We start from the raw sequence: 21,253 nt of genomic DNA, 5'->3' as shown, positions 1-21,253 counted from the left end.
ATGGTCTCAAACTCTCGACCTCAGGTGATCCACCCGCCTTGGCCTCCCAAAGTGCTGGGATTACAGGTATGAGCCACCATACCTGGCCAAGAATGTATTATTCTTGTTTTTTTTTGTTTTGTTTTTTTGTTTTTTAATTAGGAAATAGAGGCTGCTGTAGGCAAGTGACTTGCCAAAGATTCACAGCTAGTAACTGGCAGAGCTGGGAACTAAATCTAACCATGTCTCACAGGCACCAAAGTCAGCGTTCTTTCCCCTGAGGCAGAACAATCATTTTACCTTCCTATAAGAAGCTGTGAATCTGTGAACCCTTGTTTTCTCATTCTCCCTTTCGAGTTTGGGAGAAATAGGGACAAAGGGGCACAACTTCTGCCAAGCTCTGAACTTTTGAAATTATTGCAAATTCAAGGTGTGGCTGTCTTCAGCAAATTTAATTAACTGTTACATGTTGAGACTCATGTTGAGAGATTGGGGCTAATCCAGAGGGGAGTTTTAGGGGACATAATTCTATGAAGATAGTAAGATATAATGGACAAAATAAGGATATGAGTATCAGAAAGGCTTGGATCCAAGTCTTAGCTCTTTTACTTTGTAGCTTTAAGGAATTTCACAGTATAGCAAAATGTAAAACCTTAAAACAATTGTTAAGAATAATTTATTTGACAAATATTTATTGAGTACTGACCGTGTACCTGGTCCCATTCTACATGCTGAAGAAATGAATAAGACTTAATGAAGTCCCTGTCCTCTTGAGGTTTAGATGAGAGAGCTTGGCACACTACGGCCTGTGGACCCGATTGGGCCCACTGCACTGCCTCTTTTTATATAGCCTGTAAGCTAAGAATTATTTTTTTACAATTTTTAATGTTTAGAATTAAAAAGGAAATAATATTTTATGACATGAAAATGTTGTGAAATTCAAACTTTGTCCATAGACATAAATACACCCCTTCATTTACATGTTGTCTATGGCTGCTTTCATGCCACAACAGCGGAATTGCATAGTAGCAACAAAGACTTTATGGCCTGCACAGCCTAAAATATTAACTGTCTGACACTTTACAGAAAAAGTTTGCTGGCCTTTACCTTAGATTCTAGAGTACTGATAAGAAAACATGAGGCCCAGAATGGGAATCGGGAGGTTGGGGAAAGGTAGAATAGCAAGGAAATGGCAGGAATGGAGTTAGTATACAAAATATTTGCCATGAATCCTTAAACACTTGGTGGAGCAGTGTCATAGATTTGGTTCCAAACTTTCTAGAACAAACAAAAAGAGAGAAACCAATGGTTATATAACTAAGTTCCTAAGGTAAAAACAAGCCAATTGTTCAGGTAAACCATAACTTTTCTGGTTTTGAGGCCAGGAAAAAATTTCTTCCATGGATTATTTCACATAACAACCTCAGTATGAACCAACGGCATTGTCTCAGAACACAATTTAGTAAAAGCTATTCAATGTGGGGATGGGAGGGGGTTCAGTATAATTTCTACAAGTCCAGTACAATATTCACAAGTAGTTGACTCTGAATGCTCTGGTTTGATCCACTGATGCTGATGTGATCACTCATGCTATCACAGTTGATTTATTTAAGCTGTTTTCACCTTGGTTTCCAGATCTGTAAAATGGGAAGACAGTTCACCTGATAGAACTATTATTGCTAGGATTAAAAGGAATAACAAAATATCTGGCTCATAATCAGCATTCAAAATATGATACTAATTTCCCTCCCCTGTCCCTCTTCTCACTATGATTTGGCTCTTCTGGGACATAGCCAAGAAAGGGAAAACTTTAATGTAGACCTCTGCTTCCGTTTTTAAGTCATGTCATGACCTTCCTGTCAATCTGGGTAGAAGGTTGGGTAACTCAACTTATGCTCATCACAGTAAAATTTGTCTTGTCTGTTGCCAAGCCTTGAGATTGGCCAGATTCTATCAGCTCAGTGCACACAGTAACTAACTCAGCCCTTCTTCCCTCCCTCCTGCAAAGTTCAATCCCAGTGGCATTCCCCTCTTCTCCTTCCTCCAGTCTTACCCTGGGCTGCTGGCGGCAGCTACTCTGATCTAATGGTCTCAGTTAATATAAGTACTGATCTGACTTGTTCGGTATCAGCCTAACTATCTAAATCTGGGCCTCAGCTTTGCCTGGCTTCATTTTCTGCTTTCAATCAGTTAGCAACAGGCTGGCATGATGCAACTTTTTTCAAAAACCCATGCTTCCAGCTTTGGCTACAGAAAGCAGAACTGAGGTGGTTTTTGCCTGGGTGGAGAACCCCCCAAACCTCTGGTATAGTTGCCTCTTTGAACCTTACCTACACTATCTATTTACTTCTTACTTCCTTCTTGCTCCCCTCCTGATTCTGGCTGCTTCTCCTAGTAGATTCCCCCGGCATCTGAAGAGTTACCAGTTAAGCAAAAGCTGCACACAGCTCTGACCCTGTGCTATAACTGATAGTTGTTTGCTCCTGGTACTGGCCAGTAGCCTGAATGGCGGGATTCGAGGGAGGCAGCTGTTACCTCAGCCAGCCCAGTCTTCACCTTGCAGTTGTCACCCCATTTCAGCTCTGTTGTTTAGGACTTTGCCTGCCATCCTGAGGATCAGTACACAGGCTCCATTGTGTTAGTGAGCCAACTGTGCCACAGTCCTCCCCCATCTTTACCCCTTGCTTTGACTTAACATTTGAGTGGCCTTAACATTCTTCACATTTTTTCTCAGCAATTAAAAGTAACAAAAGCATGGTGCATGTTAAATTGCTTTTTTCCATGACAGTCAACTTTAAATAAGAATCAATAGTGTTTGCTGATGGAATTTTATCAAGGATCCTTTTCTGTTCCAGACATGAGCTTGATACTTTCACTCTTCAGTTGCATCTAATCATTGTGATAGGCCTTATGAGGTAGGATTTACCCTCCCCTTTTTATAGTTGGAGAAACAGAGGCTCACAGACACAAAACAACTTGCTCAGAGTTACCTAGGTTGTAAGGTGCAGAGATGGGGCTTGACCTCAGCTTCTTGGGTTCAAGATTGGGACTCTTTTTCTTCATACCATATTTCTTCAGTTGCATTGGCTACCTTCTCCTTTCTATTTTTCTAAGGACCACTTACTTTTAGGGGGTACAAAATTACACAAGCATATTTTTTTCTGCCTTCATTTGAGTTTATTGCCTCTTAAGTGTCCTGACTTTGCAAAAGGCAGACATGTAGCTACCACAAAAGGATTTAGGACTTCCCTTTGGGTAATGAAGAGGGAGGAGGGCTATATCCCATCTACTTTACATGTATTTGTTTATTTAATCAGGCATAATCCTTTGCAAAGGGAGAGACAAAGATGAAAAGCCATTGTCTCTGCCTTCCAAAGGTTCGTGGTGACACTGGCATGCAAGCAATCAGCCCCAGCCCAATGTGATCCATGTTCTAATAGGGGTGAGAAGAAATTCTAGTAGGAGCATGGAGCAAGGAGACCTTCATTCTACCTGAGGTATTGAGATGACAAGGAAGAGCACACCATGGACTAGGACTTTATGACATGGGTTGAGGGGCCCTTCTTAGCTCCTTTCCTCTGTCTTGGCTGGAAAGGAAAGATTGCATCTGGTGGCATGCTTTTGGGCTTGTAAGGCCTTGCTCAGTCACAGAGCCATCAATTCTCCACTGAGGTGACTAATGCTATGAGTGGCATTTGCATCTGCTCTAAAAGTATTAGGAACAGACTTGCTCTTGCAGTAATGGGTGTTGCTGGCCATTATCCACATTTTCTTGTTTGGACTTATGCTTTAATAATCTACTGTTTGGTTTTTATTCTCTACTTTTCTTAGAGCCTGACTCCAAATTGTTTTATAAGGATAAATAATGGCTAAGGAAGGCTTTAAGGTGAGCATGGAGGAGTGTCATAGAAAAAAAGAGATAATTCTAGGAGACTGGGGGAATCTACAAGAGGAAACAACCTCTTCCTACTCTGTGCCTTCAGGTTGGGTATAGATGAGTATAAGGAAAGGTGAAAAAAAGTTGCTAAGGTTGAATACTGATGACCACCAGGTCCCAATAAATCTGCAAATGTTAAGATTCTTTGGTTATGCTCATTTGACAGAGATTAGAGACAGAGGGAACAGGTTGGGCTTGAGAGGGAGATCAAGTTTGTAGTAAAAGCCAGGTTTTGGACTAAGGTTGAAAAGAAATTAAAAGGAAGTACAGCTTGGTGGAAAGACTACAGGCTCAAGAGACTTAGTGGTTGAAAGCTCAGGCTCCTGAATCTTCCAGATGTGAGTTTGAATCCTGGCTCTGCCTCTTCCTAGCTGTGGGACCTTAGGCAGGTTACAACCTCTCTGAACCTTAGTTTTCTCATTTGTATAATAAGGATAATATTTGTGCCCATAGGATTACTATAACAACAAAGTGAGTTCTCTACATGCCTAGCATATCAAAAGTACTCAATAAATGATAGCAGTTGTTTTGCTTTCATAGGAGACTATTACTAGCTACTTGATCTTAGTTAGGTCAGCTTTACTTCTTTGAGCCAGTTTTCTCAACTGTAAGTGGGGACAATACCACCATCGAAGGCAAGGATTTTGCATGGATTAAATTAGATTAGCTATACAAAGAATCTGGTAAAATAATAGAGGCTTAAGAAGTGGTAGTATTACTAGGTAACAACCTCTCAGGAAATGGCAGGCATGGAAGATGGGGTGTCTACTCTTCTGTATTCAAGGCCCTTTGAGAAGCCTCAAGCCTAAAATGTAGATGGCATAAAAGAGTTCAGAGCCATATTTTCAACCCACAACCTGTCCCTACCATGCCAAACACCTAGGAAGAGGCAACTAACCTCAAGGTCTAGCTCAATTCTCATTCTGTCCATGAAGCCTTCTGACAATCCTACCCCAGTTAGCTCTCCCTTGATTCACATATTTTGGCACCCAAGATTGGCCCTCTAATGTGGATGCTGATTTATAGTATTCACACTTATTTCCCATGAATATGACTTATATCCCCAACTCAGTTTTGAGCTCCTAGAGGGCAGGGGTCATTTGTGTGCCTTTTTTTTGTGTGTGTGTGAGAGTGTAAGGTTGGGCACAAAAGCCCTCACAAAACCCCCATGTTGAATACCGTTCAATTTAGGTTTCAGAAAGAGAAAAAGAGAGAGAGAAAGAGTGATTAGTTGTTTTAAAGCAGGGTAAGTACATGTAGAGTACTTCAAAAGCAGCCTATAAAAGTCAGCTGGGTCTAACATTTAAGTCGGTGCAGCAGGCCAGCATGGCACATGTAATAAGCCTATGTAATGAGCCTGCATGTTGTACACATGTACCCTAGAACTTAAAGTATATTTTAAAAAAGTAAAAAGTCAGCTGGGAGAGATAGAAGCTTATAGACTTAGATCATTGGCTCATTCATCTGGAAAACAGTCCAGTTCCCATGTTATACTGGTAAGGAAATGATCTGCTGAAGGTCACACAGAAAGTTAGTTTTAGTATTAAGCATAGAATCCAGGTTTCTTGACTACCAGTTACATGACTCTCCCCTTTCTGCCTCACCAGTTTGACACTGTGGCTTAACTGTGACTGAGACACATTAGAGGCAAGAGAGAACAGCATCGGGGTCTTCAGCCAAGAAAATCCTTTGCTGCTACCTCAAAACTTGACTTGTAATGAATAATCATTTGGAGGTAGCAATAAAGGGCCCAAGAGGACACGAGGTTAATGATGTTTGTTTTCCAAGGCCCTAGGTTCATGTTCATTAGGATGTGGCTATAACTTGGGAATGAATAGAGTTCACATTTTAGGGATGTCATCTGGTTCACTCATCAAGGAAACTGATAGCCCTGGAACGGGCATGGTTTCAGATAGACATGTTTTCCAGCTCTGACAGTCCAGCATATCATTTCTTTACAATCCCCCCACTTCCCGTACGAACTCTGCCTCCCAGCAGTAACCAGTGGAAATGGGACAGCACTCTCAGCTCTGCTACTCTGTGGGGTGCAGTGAGGAAGCAACATCATATGGCCTAGTGGTCCTCCATCTTGGCTGCACATAGCATCACTTGGGGAGCTTTTAAAAATGCCCATGCTCAGGGTCTATCCTAATCAATAAAACTAGGATGTATGAGTGTGGGGTCCAGGTACTTTACAATTTTAAAGCTCCTTACATGTTTCTAATGTTTCACTAGGGTTGAAGAACAGTGGTAGTTGGGACTACATAGGTTTCAGAAATCAGATGGACTGACCAACTCTGAAGTTACTTCTCATCTCTGAGTCTCTGTTTCCTCAACTGTAGAACGGAGATAATACTTTCTGTCTTGCAAGATTATGGCCAATGTTGAATGAGAAAATGTGCATAAACCACTGAGTACAGTATCACAGTATGTGGAACAGAACAGCTGTTCAATAAAGGTTAGCTAAAAAAAATTTTGCCAGTACTATTGTATTGCCATTACTATTATTATTATAATTTATAATTTTTTATTACTAATGATAACAAAACAGCAGACAACTGGAAAGACAGTAGATGTGGAAACAGGAGGTGTGGGTTTCAGTCTTCACTCTGCCATTTAACCTATTTAACTCTGCCATTTAAACTGATGGTTGTAGGCAAATCAGTTTACTTTTCTGAACCGCAGTTTCCTTCTCTGTAAAATGGGGTTAATAAGACCTATTTATTCATCTCTCTCAAGCTTATTGTAAACATTAAGCAGTTATCATCTGGGAGAGTGCTTTGAATAGTATAAAGTACATTAGAAAAATTGGATTATTATTATCATTTTGGTTATTTTTTTCTGCTGCAATTCTGTATACCCAGCCTCGTGTTAAGGGGAATGACATGTCCAGAATGTAAGATACAGACTAAATGGAGAGACAATTCATATGAGTGCAGATGAATAGTGTTTTGTTTCTTCCTTAATTAGAATACCAATCACACTGTATTATCATTATTTCTTTACATATATATCTTGCTCACCAGAATGGCTAGATGGATGAATTTTTTAAAGAAACATACATGGTAATATATAATAACTTCATGAACATTTACATTGATGTAAATTACATATACCTACTAGGGTGTTCAGAGGGTTGAAATTTTAGCTGGGTCTTGAGGAATGGTTATAATACACAGGAGACCTAAGAATAGGGACATATATAGGGCAAGAAGCAGGACAGAGTCTGACACTTACTTACCTCTGCTGTATACTAGACATTGTCTATAGGTCATCTAATTGAGTCCTTAAAATCACCTTGTGAGGAGAGTTTTTTTTTTCTTCTTCTTCTTCTTTTTTTTTTAAATTATACTTTAAGTTCTAAGGTACATGTGTACAACATGCAGGTTTGTTACATATTTATACATGTGCCATGTTGGTGTGCTGCATCCATTGACTCATCATTTACATTAGGTATTTCTCCTAATGCTATCCCTCTACCCTCCTCCCACCCCATAACAGGCCCCGGTGTGTGATGCTCCCTGCCCTGTGTCCAAGGGTTCTCATTGTTCAATTCCCACCTATGAGTGAGAACATGTGGTGTTTGGTTTTATGTCCTTGTGATAGTTTGCTCAGAATGATGGTTTCCAGCTTCATCTATGTCCCTACAAAGGACAAGAACTCATCCTTTTTTATGGCTGCATAGTATTCCATGGTGTATACGTGCCACATTTTCTTAATCCAGTCTATCATTGATGGACATTTGGGTTGGTTCCAAGTCTTGGCTATTGTGAATAGTGCCACAATAAACATATGTGTGCATGTGTCTTTATAGTAGCATGATTTATAATCCTTTGGGTATATACCCAGTAATGGGGATGGCTGGGTCAAATGGTATTACTAGTTCTATATCCTTGAGGAATCGCCACATTGTCTTCCACAATGGTTGAACTAGTTTACAATCCCACCAACAGTGTAAAAGTGTTCCTATTTCTCCACATCCTCTCCAGCACCTGTTGTTTTCTAACTTTTTAATGATTGCCATTCTAACTGGTGTGAGGTAGTATCTCATTGTGGTTTTGATTTGCATTTCTCTGATGACCAGTGATGATGAGCATTTTTTCATGTGTCTGTTGGCTACATGAAGAGGAGGGGTTTTTATACTCATTTCCCAGATGAGGAAATTTACCGTCATAGAAGTGAAGTACCTGTCTAGGGTCCCACAACTTGGAAGCAGCAGAACAAGGTCTGAAAGCCAGGTCTACAAAATTCCAGACTCTGTCTCACTTAGAAGTAAGGTCAAGGGTTTGCCTTAATGGGGCAGTAGGCAGACCAGTTTGAGTAGAGTAGAACTGATAGTTAAAGTCCAGGGTTAGTGCTTGGGGCAATAATATGGGACCAGCTCAAGGAGGGCCTTGATTTTCCATGAAGGAGTTTAAACTTTTATCTTCTACATTTTAGAGCTGTTGGGAAAGTCTTTAAAGAACAGAAAAACAGTGTAAAAACACTTAAATTAAATTTTGTAGTTGTATTATGTAGATTCAATTTAGTATGTTCTTACATTTACTGTAAATGTTGTAGAAAAAAATGGATGAATATCAAGATCCACTAACACCCTTGCATAGTTGCGTACATGTCTGTTTCAGTATGGTCTTCATCAGGCCATGAGCACTTTTCGTGGACCTTTTTTTCACTTGATATTATTTTGTATGCCTGTTTTTGTTTTGACCTGGTCTAAATTTTTGGCAGTTCACACATAATATATATTGGTTAAATGCTTGTATGAATTGAATTTTTTGTTTAGCCTTTGTGGTTAGGTCTGATTTTTTTTCTGATAAGATGCATGCTTTTGTGCCAATTGCTTTTTCTTAAGGTTTTTTTTTGTTGTTGTTGTTGTTCCCCTCTTGGATTAGTCCATTTGGGCCTGTTCCCAAAAGCAGAATTACTGGATCAACAAGTATGAACTGTCTCATATGTATGATTTTGTATTTCATCCACATTGTTCCAGAATTCTTGATGCCCTCTAGATAAAATAAACCCAGTTCACATTACCACCTGCAATGTGTGAGTTTACCTGTTTCACTGTAGTCCTATTATAACCATCTTATTTAAAAGGTATTTATATTTATTTTGTACTGACAAGGAAACTAAAGACACAGAGGCAGGAAGGTGAGTTAGAAGACAACTGTAATAGTCAAGGCCTAAGTGAAAAGACCTGGATTTCAGTGATGATAAATTTAAACAATTCAAATTCATCATCATAAGACATTTAGTAAGCACCTATTATGTACCTGGCCCTGCACTAAATATATTAGTACCTGATTTAATCCTCCCACTATCTCTGTAAGATAATATATTGTGGATCTTTATTATATAGCTGGGGAAACTGAGACTTAGGTAATTGATATGACACACCCAAGATATCTGAAACTCCAGAGCTGGGGTTCAAATATAGTCTGAAGGGATAGTTGCCAGAAAAATTACAAAAAAAAAAAAAAAAAAAAATAGCCAGAATTGTTAGTCACCAAGAAGAAATGGAGGCCAAGGAAGTTGGCCCAGGTAACTCTCGTATTGGGTGCCTGTTCATGAGTTGTGTTCTGTTTGGCTAACCTTCCAAGTTCCTGGTATCATTTTCTCTTCCAGGGGATGCCGACAGTTTCAGCAAAGTGCGGCCTCCAGGAGAAAAGCCAACCATCATCCGCCCCCCAGTGAGGCCTCCAGATCCTCCCTGCCGGGCAGCTACTCCCCAAAAGCCAGAACCAAAGCCAGATATTGTGGCTGGCAATGCAGGAGAAATCACATCATCTGTGTAAGTAAGGTTGTACCTCAAACTTGACTGAAGGCCTGTCCTAGGCCACTAGGAATGCTTTCAGGATCACCATATTAAGGGTATACAGTGCACAACCCTGGGGCATCCTTCACTTTATAGTCTAGGGAAATATCATAGGCCAGCCCTGTTGGGAGTATCCCACTCAATGCTCAAAGCTGAGGGATTTCTCTAAAGTTGAAACCTTTGATTCTTAGTACCTGCTAGGAGACCCATTTTTCTTAACTTCCTTTATCTATGGTGATATTATTACCTTCTGATTTTAGCTTCCTTGGCTTAGGACATTTAAAAAGATTTTTCTTGTTATTTCTACTGGTTTTAAAAGTAATTTAATGAACAGATTCGTTCATTGTACTTATGCTTGAGGCTTTTATTTTAAGCAAAGGGTATGATTTAAAATTTTTTTTCAGAATGACTTTGGTTCCCCAGAGAGCCTCTTACAGGGTGGGAGCTGAGCTGATGTCCAACAGGCCTTCCTGAGGCTGGGCTGCAAGCCAAGGAACCAGGGAAGGAGCAGCTAGGGTAGGACCACAGCAGTGCTCAGGGACCAGCTTTGCTTGGCCACAACGCGCTTGCCTGTCCTCTCTTTATTGACTGGGACTGCTCTCAGTATACTGCTTCCTGGTCTTCCTTTTTCTTGTGTTTCTTGTTTTCCATAATTGTAAAATTGGAGAAAAAGAAGAACAAAGCCTCCACAGCTTTGACTGATTAGCTCAGTATATTTACAAAAAGCCAACAATTATACTTTGAAATCAAGACTGGTTTCATTTATTTCCCCCAAGAAGAGCCTGACTCGGCAACATACTCAGAGCATTCTGAAGCAATGGGGATAAAGAGTGTCAGCTATGGCCTTAGGGGTGCCTATGGGCTCTGGGCCATTTCACATTCGGATGCGTAGGGCCTTTGCCAGCAAAGGCAGGGGCTGGCATTGGTGTCTCATCTGATTCAGAGTCTCCTGTCCTTTCTGTTGGCCACTGGTTCTCACATGTATACCAAAGCAACTCATGGGACTTGGTTGGCTTCTGTTTGCAGGGTGGCTTCCAGGACCAGGTTTTTTGAAACAGCTTCCCGGAAAACAGGAAGGTAAGAGATAGAGGTGGCAAAAGAGAAACCAAATCGCCTTTTAATAACTGCATCCTTAGCATACAATTGTGCTCACTCTAGCATTCTCTCTTTTTTTGTTTCTCTACAGATCTGTCTCTGTCTGTCACTTTCTCTCCCCCAACTCTGTCTCTCCATCCCTATCTGTCTCTCACCTGTTCACCTGTGTTGTCTATTTGTCTCTCTCATATTCTTTTTCTCACTTGGTGTCTCTGTCCTTTTCTTTTTCTTTTCTTTTCTTTCTTTTTTTTTGAGATGGAGTCTCACTCTGTTGCCCAGGCTGGAGTGCAGTGGCACGATCTTGGCTCACTGCAACCTCTGCCTCCCGAGTTCAAGTGATCCTCCCACCTCAGCCTCCCTAGTAGCTGGGACTACAGGTACGCGCCATCATGCCCAGCTAATTTTTGTATTTTCAGTAGAGACGGGGTTTTGCCATGTTGGTCAGGCTGGTCTCGAACTCCTGACCTCAGGTGATCCATCCGCCTCAGCCTCCCAAAGTGCTGGGATTACAGGCGTGAGCCACTGCACCCAGCCAGTGTCTCTGTCATTCTCAATCTCTTTCTGTTTCTCTGTGTTTCTCTGCCTGTGTCCCCCATAGTTGTCTTTATCTGTCCGTTTCTCTGTTCATGTCACTCTATATGTCTCTGTTTTTCTCTTCCTGTGTCTCTTTGTATCTCTTGTCTCTTTGCCTCTCCATTTCTTCATCTCTCTCTGTGCTCCTCTTTCTCTTTTCTGTCTCGCAAGCACATATATATGTGCACACTTGTCTGTGCATGTGCATGCGAATACACACCAAGCAGTATCTCAAAGACTTTATACCCAATGTGACTCTATTTTTTGTTAGTTTACTTATTTAGATTCCATTATATACTCAAAGGGCAGCTGACAGGGATATGTAGAATATTATACTCTAACATAAACAGCCTTTGGGCCCCCATTTCAAGGGTAAACACTGGACTTAGGCAATGGTTCTCAAACTGGCTGCACATCTAAGTCACCTGGAAACGTGGAGAAAAAGGTCACATATTCCTGGATTTCATTCTAGACCCACTAAAACAGAATCTCTAGTAGTGAGGCCTGGGAATATGACTTTTTGTTTTATTTTGTTTTTTCCCTCCCTCTCTTTCTTCTTTTCCATTAGTTTGTTATTAAAACTTCTCAAGTGCTGGTGCAGACTGTCCAAGGCCTGGAATTTAGGACCCTTTGGACTAGAACATCTGGAGAAATATTTGGTTAGCCTTCAGGGACACTTTTGCGAGTTTGATCCTTGTTGGTTATCAGAGAGTTTGAAATTGTTCTTCCTAACAGGTGACAGGAGCAGAACTCTTCTAGGTGGTCAGTTAAAAGCAGAACAATATACCTTTCCCAGCAGTGGAGTTGGGGTGGATTTGCCATCCTCTAGTCAAAGGGGACTATGGGGACTGACTCACTAGGACATGATTCTGCACAGCAGTTCATTCTAGCTCTGCTTGTCAGTGAGACACCTGGAACCTCAGGCTGGGCCAAATTCTCCTTCGACAATAATTTACCATTCATTCTACCGTAGCAGATGAAAGTCAGATCAAGGCACCAGATTTCTGTTACTGATAGCATGAAGATAAAAGTTTTCACCTCAGAAATTTTTAAAGTAAGCTTAACCAAATATCTCCCTTGAGAAAAGAAAAAAAGAAAAGAAAAGAAGAAGGGAGAATAAGAGAGTCTCAAATATTCTTAATAAGGTGGCCTATGCCTCCCTAGAATAAACCACTTGAGAAGTAAATAACAAGGAAATAGAACGATGTAAACTGGAATGAACTGAATATGTCTATAGGAAAGCTTTTTAGAGGAGGTGATATATGAGCTGGGGCTTGAAAAAAGAATAAAACTAGACAGAAACAATGTTGTGGGGGGAGTTATTGATCTGCAAGCTTGGACAGGAAACCAAGGCATTGAGAAGGAAATATGTAAGAAGCAGGAAGAAAGTCCAATAGAATTTTTAAGGCAGGTAGACTTACAAGAGGGAAGCTATAGCCAAACTGGTATTGAGAGTATGAAAAGATGAGTAGCCACTACCAATGGGCTGGGCTTTGTCAGCCAGTGCTCAAGGAAGCCTTAGATCAACCACAACCTACAAGGGCTATGACCAAAGCAGGCACTTCAGGCTAGAGTATCACTCTACTCACCCTGTGTCTGGTCTTCTAGAACCTAGATTTAATCCTGTTCTTTATTCCTAGATTCCATTTTGGCAGGAATGTAGGTAAGACCAAAGTAGGTACACCTGCTCTTCAGTATGTCGTGAGCTAACATCCTGGGTACCCACAGGCTCCTCCCACTCAGCATCCACATAGGGAAAGCATCCCTTCCATCTAGGCCTCCACCTTGTAACCACCACTTGCATCAGTGCTTCCACAGGCTGGCCTCTATTCAAGATCCTCAGACCAGTCACACAGTCAGTCCCATCTGTAGTCATTGTTACTAAGTTCTTCTCTCATCTCTAATGAAAATGATGATTTTTTTAAACTTTGTCTTGCCCCTTTTTGGTCCCCATTTGTATACCTGACTACAGCCTAGCATTTGAATGACATCAACCCCTTATTCATTTCCCTTACACAATTTAAACATAATAACTAAGAAGAAAATGAGTAATGGCTCATCAAGAACATAAAGGAGGGGAGGACATTTCAAAGAGGCCCAACAGCTTATGGTTTCAGAAGTTATTAGCGTTCCACTTTGGCTAGAATGTGGCAGTGAAAAGAGGGAAGCTTAGCTGGGGGTGAGACCAGAAAGATGAATTGGAGCCAGATTGTGAAGGCATTGTATAACATACTAAGGTGCTTGGTCTTTATACTGCAGTCCATATGTGGATGAGTCATAGAAAGGGGGGAAGAACTTCAAGCATGACAGTCACATTCTGAGCTGACCAAGTTGTAGAAAGATCACTTTGGTAGTGGGAAAGTTAGATGGGAGAGTAAAGGCTGGAGACCAGTTAAGGAGACTAATTGTCCTGGCAAGAGTCGGGGAAGCCCTGGCCTATGGCATTCCCAGTGGGAATGGAATAGAAGGGACAGATTTGAGAAAGACTCAATAAGACCTTGCTACGTTTTCAAACATGGAACATTGATGAACTGAGAAAGAGAAAAGTCTAACTTGGGCACTTAAGTAGATGGTACAATAATTAATCATGGAGAAGCAGGTTTTATGGGAAAGATGCCGTGCTCAATTTTGGATACAGTGATTTTGAAGACACAGTTGTTAAATTTGTACAAATTTTAAAAAGACACTTAGAGACTTAGGTAGAGATGTTCAGTGGGTAACTGCAACTTAGGCTAGCAGTTGGAGCGGGATGTACGTATACATAGATTTGGGGTACGTATACATAGATTTTGGTATATAGTGGGTGAGTACAACCACTATATAAGTCTTGGTGGGGGGGCTATTCACATACGCTACAATGTGAATAGTAGCCTGTTGCGGGGAGGTCCCTAGTGTTTGGTGGCAATTGAAACCATGGATGGGAATAAGATCCTCCAGGGAGTAAGTGTAAACAGACTGGAGAGAAGAGAAAAACAGAGGGTTGAAGACATAGCCCTGGGGATCAACTGTTACACGCAATGCTCTGGCCACACTATAGTGGGTTTCATTTGCCAAGATTTTCTCGTCCCCCAGCTGTCCCCAGACAAGGGTAATTTAGAACTAATCCAAGCACATCAAGAGGCTGGACAAGGTTGGTTTGGTCTTCTAGGCAAAGGAGGATTCATCTTTCACATGGTACTTGTCTGTGTCCTCACCCTTATCCCTGTTAGAGATCATCACAGTATGTAGTTTGTGGTCTGCAGCCAGCTTCCCTGGGTTCTCCAAGCTTCACATAGTCTGGTACTCAGAGAATTGTTCTGGTGCCTGAAAGATGTCTTCACGTCTGGGATGCTGGGCTCTTTAAGCCTGCCAGAGAAGGAGCCCCAACTATAAGCATGGAGCTAGATGTTTTGAAACATCTGGGCTGAATCACTTCTCCATTTTTCAAATGGCCTCTTTAGCACTGGCCTGGAAGGGTCCTCCATTCCCCCAATTTACCTTTCCAATCCTGATTTCTAGAATCTTAGTGAAATGTCTTTCTTTATCCACAGTTCTCAAGGCAGACTTCCTGGAGATGAAAGTTGAGGCTACAGGTATGTAGTCCCTATCCCTGATTACAGAACCTTGTTCCACATAAGCCTTCATTACGGGATCTGATATTTTGAGGACTGGAATAACATGTAGATCAGAAGGGTGGGAACTCACTTCTATGCCTCAGTTCATTACCCTATCACTGCATGACCCTTAAATTTAGTGACTTTCAATTCCAAGGTTTTGTGTGATTTTAAGTAACCTTCCTCTTTTGTTTCTTTTTTTCCTAGCCAAACTATGACATGCTTTCACAGATTGCCTTTGAATCAAATTTATTAAGAATCCTAGGCTGTGACATTTTGGGAAAGTACATTTCCTTCTCTGAGCCTCAGTTTCCCAGTTTCTAAAATGAGAAGGTTGGAACCTTCTAACTTTGACACCTCTCAGGCCTTTAAGGAAACCAGGAACCTCCTTTTTGATATTATAACAGATACCAAGAGGCTACCTTAGTATCTGTAGATGGATTCATTCCTACAGACCAAATCATTATTTCAGTCTTACCCACCTGAACCTTCATTCTTAGTCCTTTATGTTTGTCCAATGCAAAGCACTTTCACATTCATTATTTCATTTGATGCATATCACATGCCAGGAGAAGGGAGGATAACATGTGTTCTAACTCAACAAATAAAGGAACTGAAGTTCAGAGGGGATAAGTGACTTGCAAAGGTCACAGGAGACTCAGATGTCAGGGAAATTCCTTTCTCTACTGTAGGAGTTCTGATTGTTTGACTATCAGATTGCTGGCATGATGTGACCTGATACACACATAAATGAGATCCAAGTATCTGGAGCTTGGCTTTTCATGTGCTCCCTAACCTTCTTTTTTTCCCCGTCACTGCCAGTCCTCAGAGGTCCATGAGAAGATAAACTTCTCCTTATCAGCCCCTGTGGAGGTGAAGTCCCTGTTAAAAGGAAGTTTGTAGTTATTGTACGACCATAAAGGCAGTGGGCATGATGTGGGAAGTAATCTCAGAGGTCCTAGTATCAGGCTTCTATTTCTCCATGTAGATTTTGGGGAATTTGAGTCTAGGTCAAAGGCACAAAGTGTCCAATCCTGGTCATAGCACCATCTTAGGCCTGTTTCATGAGATCTGACTTGTAAGAGCCTTTGCCCAGCAATCCCCTGTTGCTCAGAAGATGAGTTACCAATTATAGGCTTACCTACCTACCAAGAGAAGCCCCACTTATCAGTGGCTGGTAAGTATTTGACCAGTCCTCACTAATTCCCTACTCTCTTCTTTCTCTTTCAGGTTTTAAAAGCTTTGGTCTCAGAGGACCCTTTGCAGGTTCTGAAACAGTCTTTCTTCTTCAAACCTTTGTGTGCGGAGTCATTTTGTGTTGAAGAGCAGCTCCTTCCTAGCCTTGCACTTTCAGGCTCTCTCTGGGAGACCATAAAATAAGGAGCATATGTCCTAGACAGTTGTTTATATCTCCTTTGTATTCAGTCTTCATCCCCTCAGAAGGTCTGTTTTGAGTTCCTGTAACACTGTGAAGAGCTGGACTCCCTCAAGCCAGACTCTGCCAAAACCAAGATATCCACTTACCTGAGTCGAAGAGGGGAGCTCAATTTTCAACTCTACCCTGAACTTCCTGCTTCCTCAGAGGGCCATTGAACTCTGAGAGTTTTGGGGGTAAAGACTGATCTCAGGGGTCTTACCTTGAACTGAAGGCCACTTGAGTTGGGGCCATTGCTTACCTTGGTTGGAGGGAAATAGAAATGTTTGCTGAACATTGGAGAATCTCAACATGTCTCCTACTGAGGATATGGACACTGGTGCCATGTCGGTGCTCTGGTGCTGCAGTATGTTGCCAAGAGCCTGCCTGCTCCTGCGGGGCCATGAGTGGGATGAGTGATGCCCCCACAGCCCCTCCATGTGGACTTAGGAAGGTGGCCTTCCTGCTCTTACACGCAGCCACTTAGGACAAATCTGCAAAGCATGTTTTGCATGTCAAAGCCTAGGTCTATTTGGATTATTCTTTCTCCTTTTTTTTTTTTTTTTTTTTGACAGCTTCCTTTCCAAGCAATCAAGAAACAAACAAAAGCTGAACACATTTCTTTAAAAAAAAAAAAAGGGAGACTGTGTTTGGTCCTGCAGGAGTTCTATTTTGGGGTCAAATGCTAGAAAAATTGTTAACATGGATTGAGGCCAGGCAGCTGTCACTGTTGCTTCATGTTTGCCTTCTGCACATAAACTATTTTATCTCCTGAAAAAAGCAGTTCTTAACCCAGTGTCCATGGACTCAGAAACTCCATTAAGCCCCGGAGATGGTATGCACAATTCCATGACAACATGCCCTTTCTGGGGAGATAATCCATAATGTTCTGCTAAATTTCAAATGGGCTTGTGACCCAAAAAAGTTAAGAACCACAGCACTTGAGTAAAATACCCTTTTTGCAATCCATATAAGCCCTTGATTGGAAGGGCTTTTCAAAAACATTTAGTCTAACTGCCCAGTTTCCAGTTGGGGGAACAGAGGCAGAGCAAGGTAATGATCACACCAGGACAAGATCTCAGGTCCCGGGCTCCTATGCAAGTTTTTTTTCCCATTGTATCACACTTATCTAGCAAGGGACCTTGTGGTTTGTGGCTTTAATGGCCATCATTTCTGGGGGTTGGCTTTTACCCTGTTTCTTGAGTATTTGTCACCAAGTGAAAAATGTTAAGACATAATCCCCTGCCAGGTCCCTTTCATTTGCTATCTCTATTATTGGAAAGGACCTAAAAATTGGTGTAATGGGGCAGAAATCTGAGGAATGGACATTTCTGATTCCTGTTTGTTGAAGGGAAGTTGCTGGAAAGAGCATCGGTACTTGTTTCTGTGCAGATGCCTGGGCCATAGCTTGTCTGTAGAGTCTGTATAATTATAATGTTGCCCAGTGTGAGGGAAAGAGCTTTCCTACTTGCACTCTTCTACCAAGGCCCTATTAAGTGCACTGAGTATAGTACTGACAGAGAAACCTAGATAAAGAGATAGAGAGTGAGTGCATGCACACTTATGCGCAAACCCCACTCAGAAATGCATTTGGAACAGTGCTACTGAAAGGCAGTAGTCATTTTCAAGACTGAATTCCAAACATGGTTTATTGGTGAGTTAGGAACATGTAAGGCCAAGTACACTGAGAGCCTTTTTGAAAGTAATTGAGTGGAAATTTGAAGCCATTCTAAATCAAGGCATATCCAGGTGGCCCAATTGAACCCTCTCCACTGTACCCAGTCTCAAAGGCCAGGTTGCTAAGAAACCAGGAGTAAAAGAGTCAAGTCACCATCATTTACCCTGCTGCTTGCCCCCAACAGTAGTCTCTGTGAGGCCTTACTGACCTCACCTAGTAAGTGGTTTTATTTTTAAGCCCTGGTTTCAGGGCTGTGGCCTCCCTGCTCTATCCTGAATAAAGCAGACAGGTGTGCAGCTTTTGGCCGTGAAAGCATGGCTAATAGGGCCACAGTCCCTTTAAAGAGACATGGTTTGACTCTGATTTTCTTGGGGGGAAATGCCACAATCACCAATGCAAACATTGGAAGATTATTGAGAGCCCTAGAAAGTTGCTGTGATCCCAGTAGAAAATATGTCCCAGAAATGTCATGAGATTGCTGTGTGTTGCCTGGGACACAGATCAAGGGCCTATTGTGGAGAGCTGAGGACCACCAGTCTGCCTGGAGGCCAGGGAGCAGTGGCTGAGTAGCTCTGCCCTTGCTCTGGTCTATACCTTAAGAATGTCAAAGAATGAATCTCAGCGCCTCTCTTTGGCACTCTGACTTAAAGTGCAAAAAGCTCCTGTGCTGAGGCATGCTATCATGGAATGAGACTGGTTTGGCCTAGGCTTGATGAATGGGTAGTCATTTTGCAGAGGCTATGGGAAGAGGGTGATAATAGAAGAGTGGCAACTATAGGAAATTATCAACATACCTTGGCCAGCAGGTTAGAGAATCTGGCAATGGATGAACTGAAACTGATGAACTGGCAGGGATAACAAAGAACCTAGCATTTATTAAGCACATATTTATTAAGTGCTCAGTGTTTCATATACATGCAAGTATTATTCTCAGTTTACAGAGAAAGAAATTATGTCCCAGGGGCTAAAGCAACCAGCTCAAGGATACATAGAAAGTAAATAAAAGAACTGTGATTTGAATCCAGGCCACTTTTAGCCCATGCTGTTTTCCCTTTGCCACACTGTGGTAGGTGTTTGAACAGAGGCCACATTGCTAGACTTGGCATGACTCTTGACTCTTGCCTGCCTATGAAATATTGAAAGGCAAACATTTGAAGGAGGTAGGGGATGCAGGTTCAGTTTATATGGAAATGCAAACTGGGCTGGAAGATATTGCTGAGTTAGGCTTTCTCTTCATATTGAGCTTACACATTTGGTAATGTTTGTAAGATATCATCTAATTTTATTTTGTGAAGTGAAGGATTTGTGTTTTAGTTGGTAATTGTTAAGTCCTTGCCTTGCCATTTTTCAAAAAGTAAAAAGGTCCTCACAGGTGTCTCCGTACTTCGCCAAGGTTGTAGCATGGGCAGTTTCAGTTTCAGCCTAAGAGACTGGTGGCATCCACAAATGCAGTTTTAGAAGGAGAAAAGGTCTTGGTGCCTCTGCAGTACTTGATGTATTGGGGTCAAATCTCTACAAATTTTTCCGTGGTGATAGCAAAATCAAGAGGTGGCTTACGAAAAGAAATACTGAATTTTTATTTTTGAAGTTTTTGTTTTTTAAAAGGTTGGGGGTGTTCAGTCACTGAGGGACAAAACTTAGCATCTAATTTCAATTATAGTGTCATGAAGAGTATTTCTAAAGTAATTGGTTATCATGGGAAAGTATTCTCTTTTCAAGAAGTTCTTTGATTCTGTAATAACTAGAACAAATAAAGTAGTAAAAGAAGAAATAGTTCTGTGACTAGGAAAAAATTGCTTCTGAGAGAACGTAGATCAATTATACTACTTTTAAGGTAGCTGCAGATAAGTGGCCTTGACACATTACAAGCCCAGAAAAAGTGTCAGAAATAATAAAAATTTTCAGAGAGAATCAAGATACCTTAAAGATAAGTTTTCAATAAAGAAAAGCCTTCATTTTCCTGGGGGAAATGAAGCACTTGATGCCAAGGGCATTAGTAGAGGGCTAGAAAGAGTGTCTGTGTGAAAGACATATGCTATATCAAAATAATAAAACAAATGAGATCCTGGGGCTCATTCATGTGACTTTCAATAAAGTATGTAGACTGTCTAATATAAGTGGCCTCCATCTGCAGTTTTGTCATGGAAACAATATTTGAGCATATCTTTGAGACATGATGGTACATGGAACCACTCACTACCTACTGCTTGTGTTGCCTTCTACAAATCTAAGGAAACCTAGGTAAAGAGTTCTTTTGCACCTAGGAGTCTCCATTTATAGTTTACTTTGAACAATGGCCTCACAGTTCTCTCAGCCTTCACAACATCATTATGTGACAGGTGACAGGCCCATTTTACAGATAAGGAAACTTGAGGCTTAGGGAGCTGAGAAATAATTTGTCCAAGATTATACAGCTAGGTTAACTGGAAACTACAGAGGCCTTCCCATTTCCATTTTTAATACAATTCACAGCCCCCAGTAGTAAAGAAAAGAAATCCCAAAGGTAAATGGAGAAGATTATTAGAAATAGGAATGATAAACATCTTTAAGTCTTGCTACTCAAAATGTGGTTCATCATCAGCCTTGACATAAGCATTACCTGGGAGCCTACTGGAAATGCAGATTCTCAGGACCCACTCCAGCATCTGGAATCAGAATCTGTACTTTCACAAGATGCCCAAGAGACTCCTATGCACATTAAAGTATGAGAAGCACTGATATGAGGTATTTGAGACAGCAAAGCAGCTTGAGGAAGGAGTCCTTTTGGTGAGACAAAGACCAAAAGTGGTGGATAAGAATGGTCTGGTATGTTGGGAGTGGGTACAAAGATTGAGTCCATAGCTACCTGTTTTTTTGCATTCCTTTGACATGTGCTTTGATGACAAAGTTTCTCCACCTCAAAGAATAGTGAAACCAGCCTGGGGAATAAGAAGACTGAAAAGTACTTGGCTTTCAAATCTCTGAGCAGTAGAAGCAGTGGAAAGACAACATGAGGACATGGGAAGAGCTCCTTTCAGGAGCCCTCAGGGTCCAGAATCAGCGCTATCATTGCCTCCCCTTAATGTTGAGCAAATCCCTCTCCCTCTCTAGGCCTCTAATTCTCTGCCTTTAAACCAGGTACTCTGAAAGGATCTTTTCAGCTTTGATATTCTGTTATTTTGTGATGTTAATT

General features: G+C 41.3%; 1 protein-coding gene across 3 annotated transcripts in view; it reads left to right on the top strand.

The window, feature by feature from the left end:
- OPHN1 (oligophrenin 1) overlaps positions 1-19,992 on the top strand; it is a 376,301-nt gene extending 356,309 nt beyond the window's left edge. For all 3 annotated transcript variants that reach the window (XM_050776883.1, XM_050776881.1, XM_050776882.1), the window contains 4 exons: positions 9,539-9,704; positions 10,755-10,805; positions 14,927-14,968; positions 16,220-19,992. In XM_050776883.1, the coding sequence (XP_050632840.1) occupies positions 9,539-9,704; positions 10,755-10,805; positions 14,927-14,960 (251 nt within the window). In that variant the 3' untranslated portion in view covers positions 14,961-14,968; positions 16,220-19,992. The remainder of the gene's footprint in view (positions 1-9,538; positions 9,705-10,754; positions 10,806-14,926; positions 14,969-16,219) is intronic.
- Positions 19,993-21,253: the final 1,261 nt, after the last annotated feature.

Source organism: Macaca thibetana, chromosome X (genome assembly GCF_024542745.1).
Source record: "Macaca thibetana thibetana isolate TM-01 chromosome X, ASM2454274v1, whole genome shotgun sequence".
In the NCBI taxonomy this organism is placed as follows: Eukaryota; Metazoa; Chordata; class Mammalia; order Primates; family Cercopithecidae; genus Macaca; species Macaca thibetana.
This window is presented reverse-complemented; position numbering and strand designations above follow the sequence as displayed.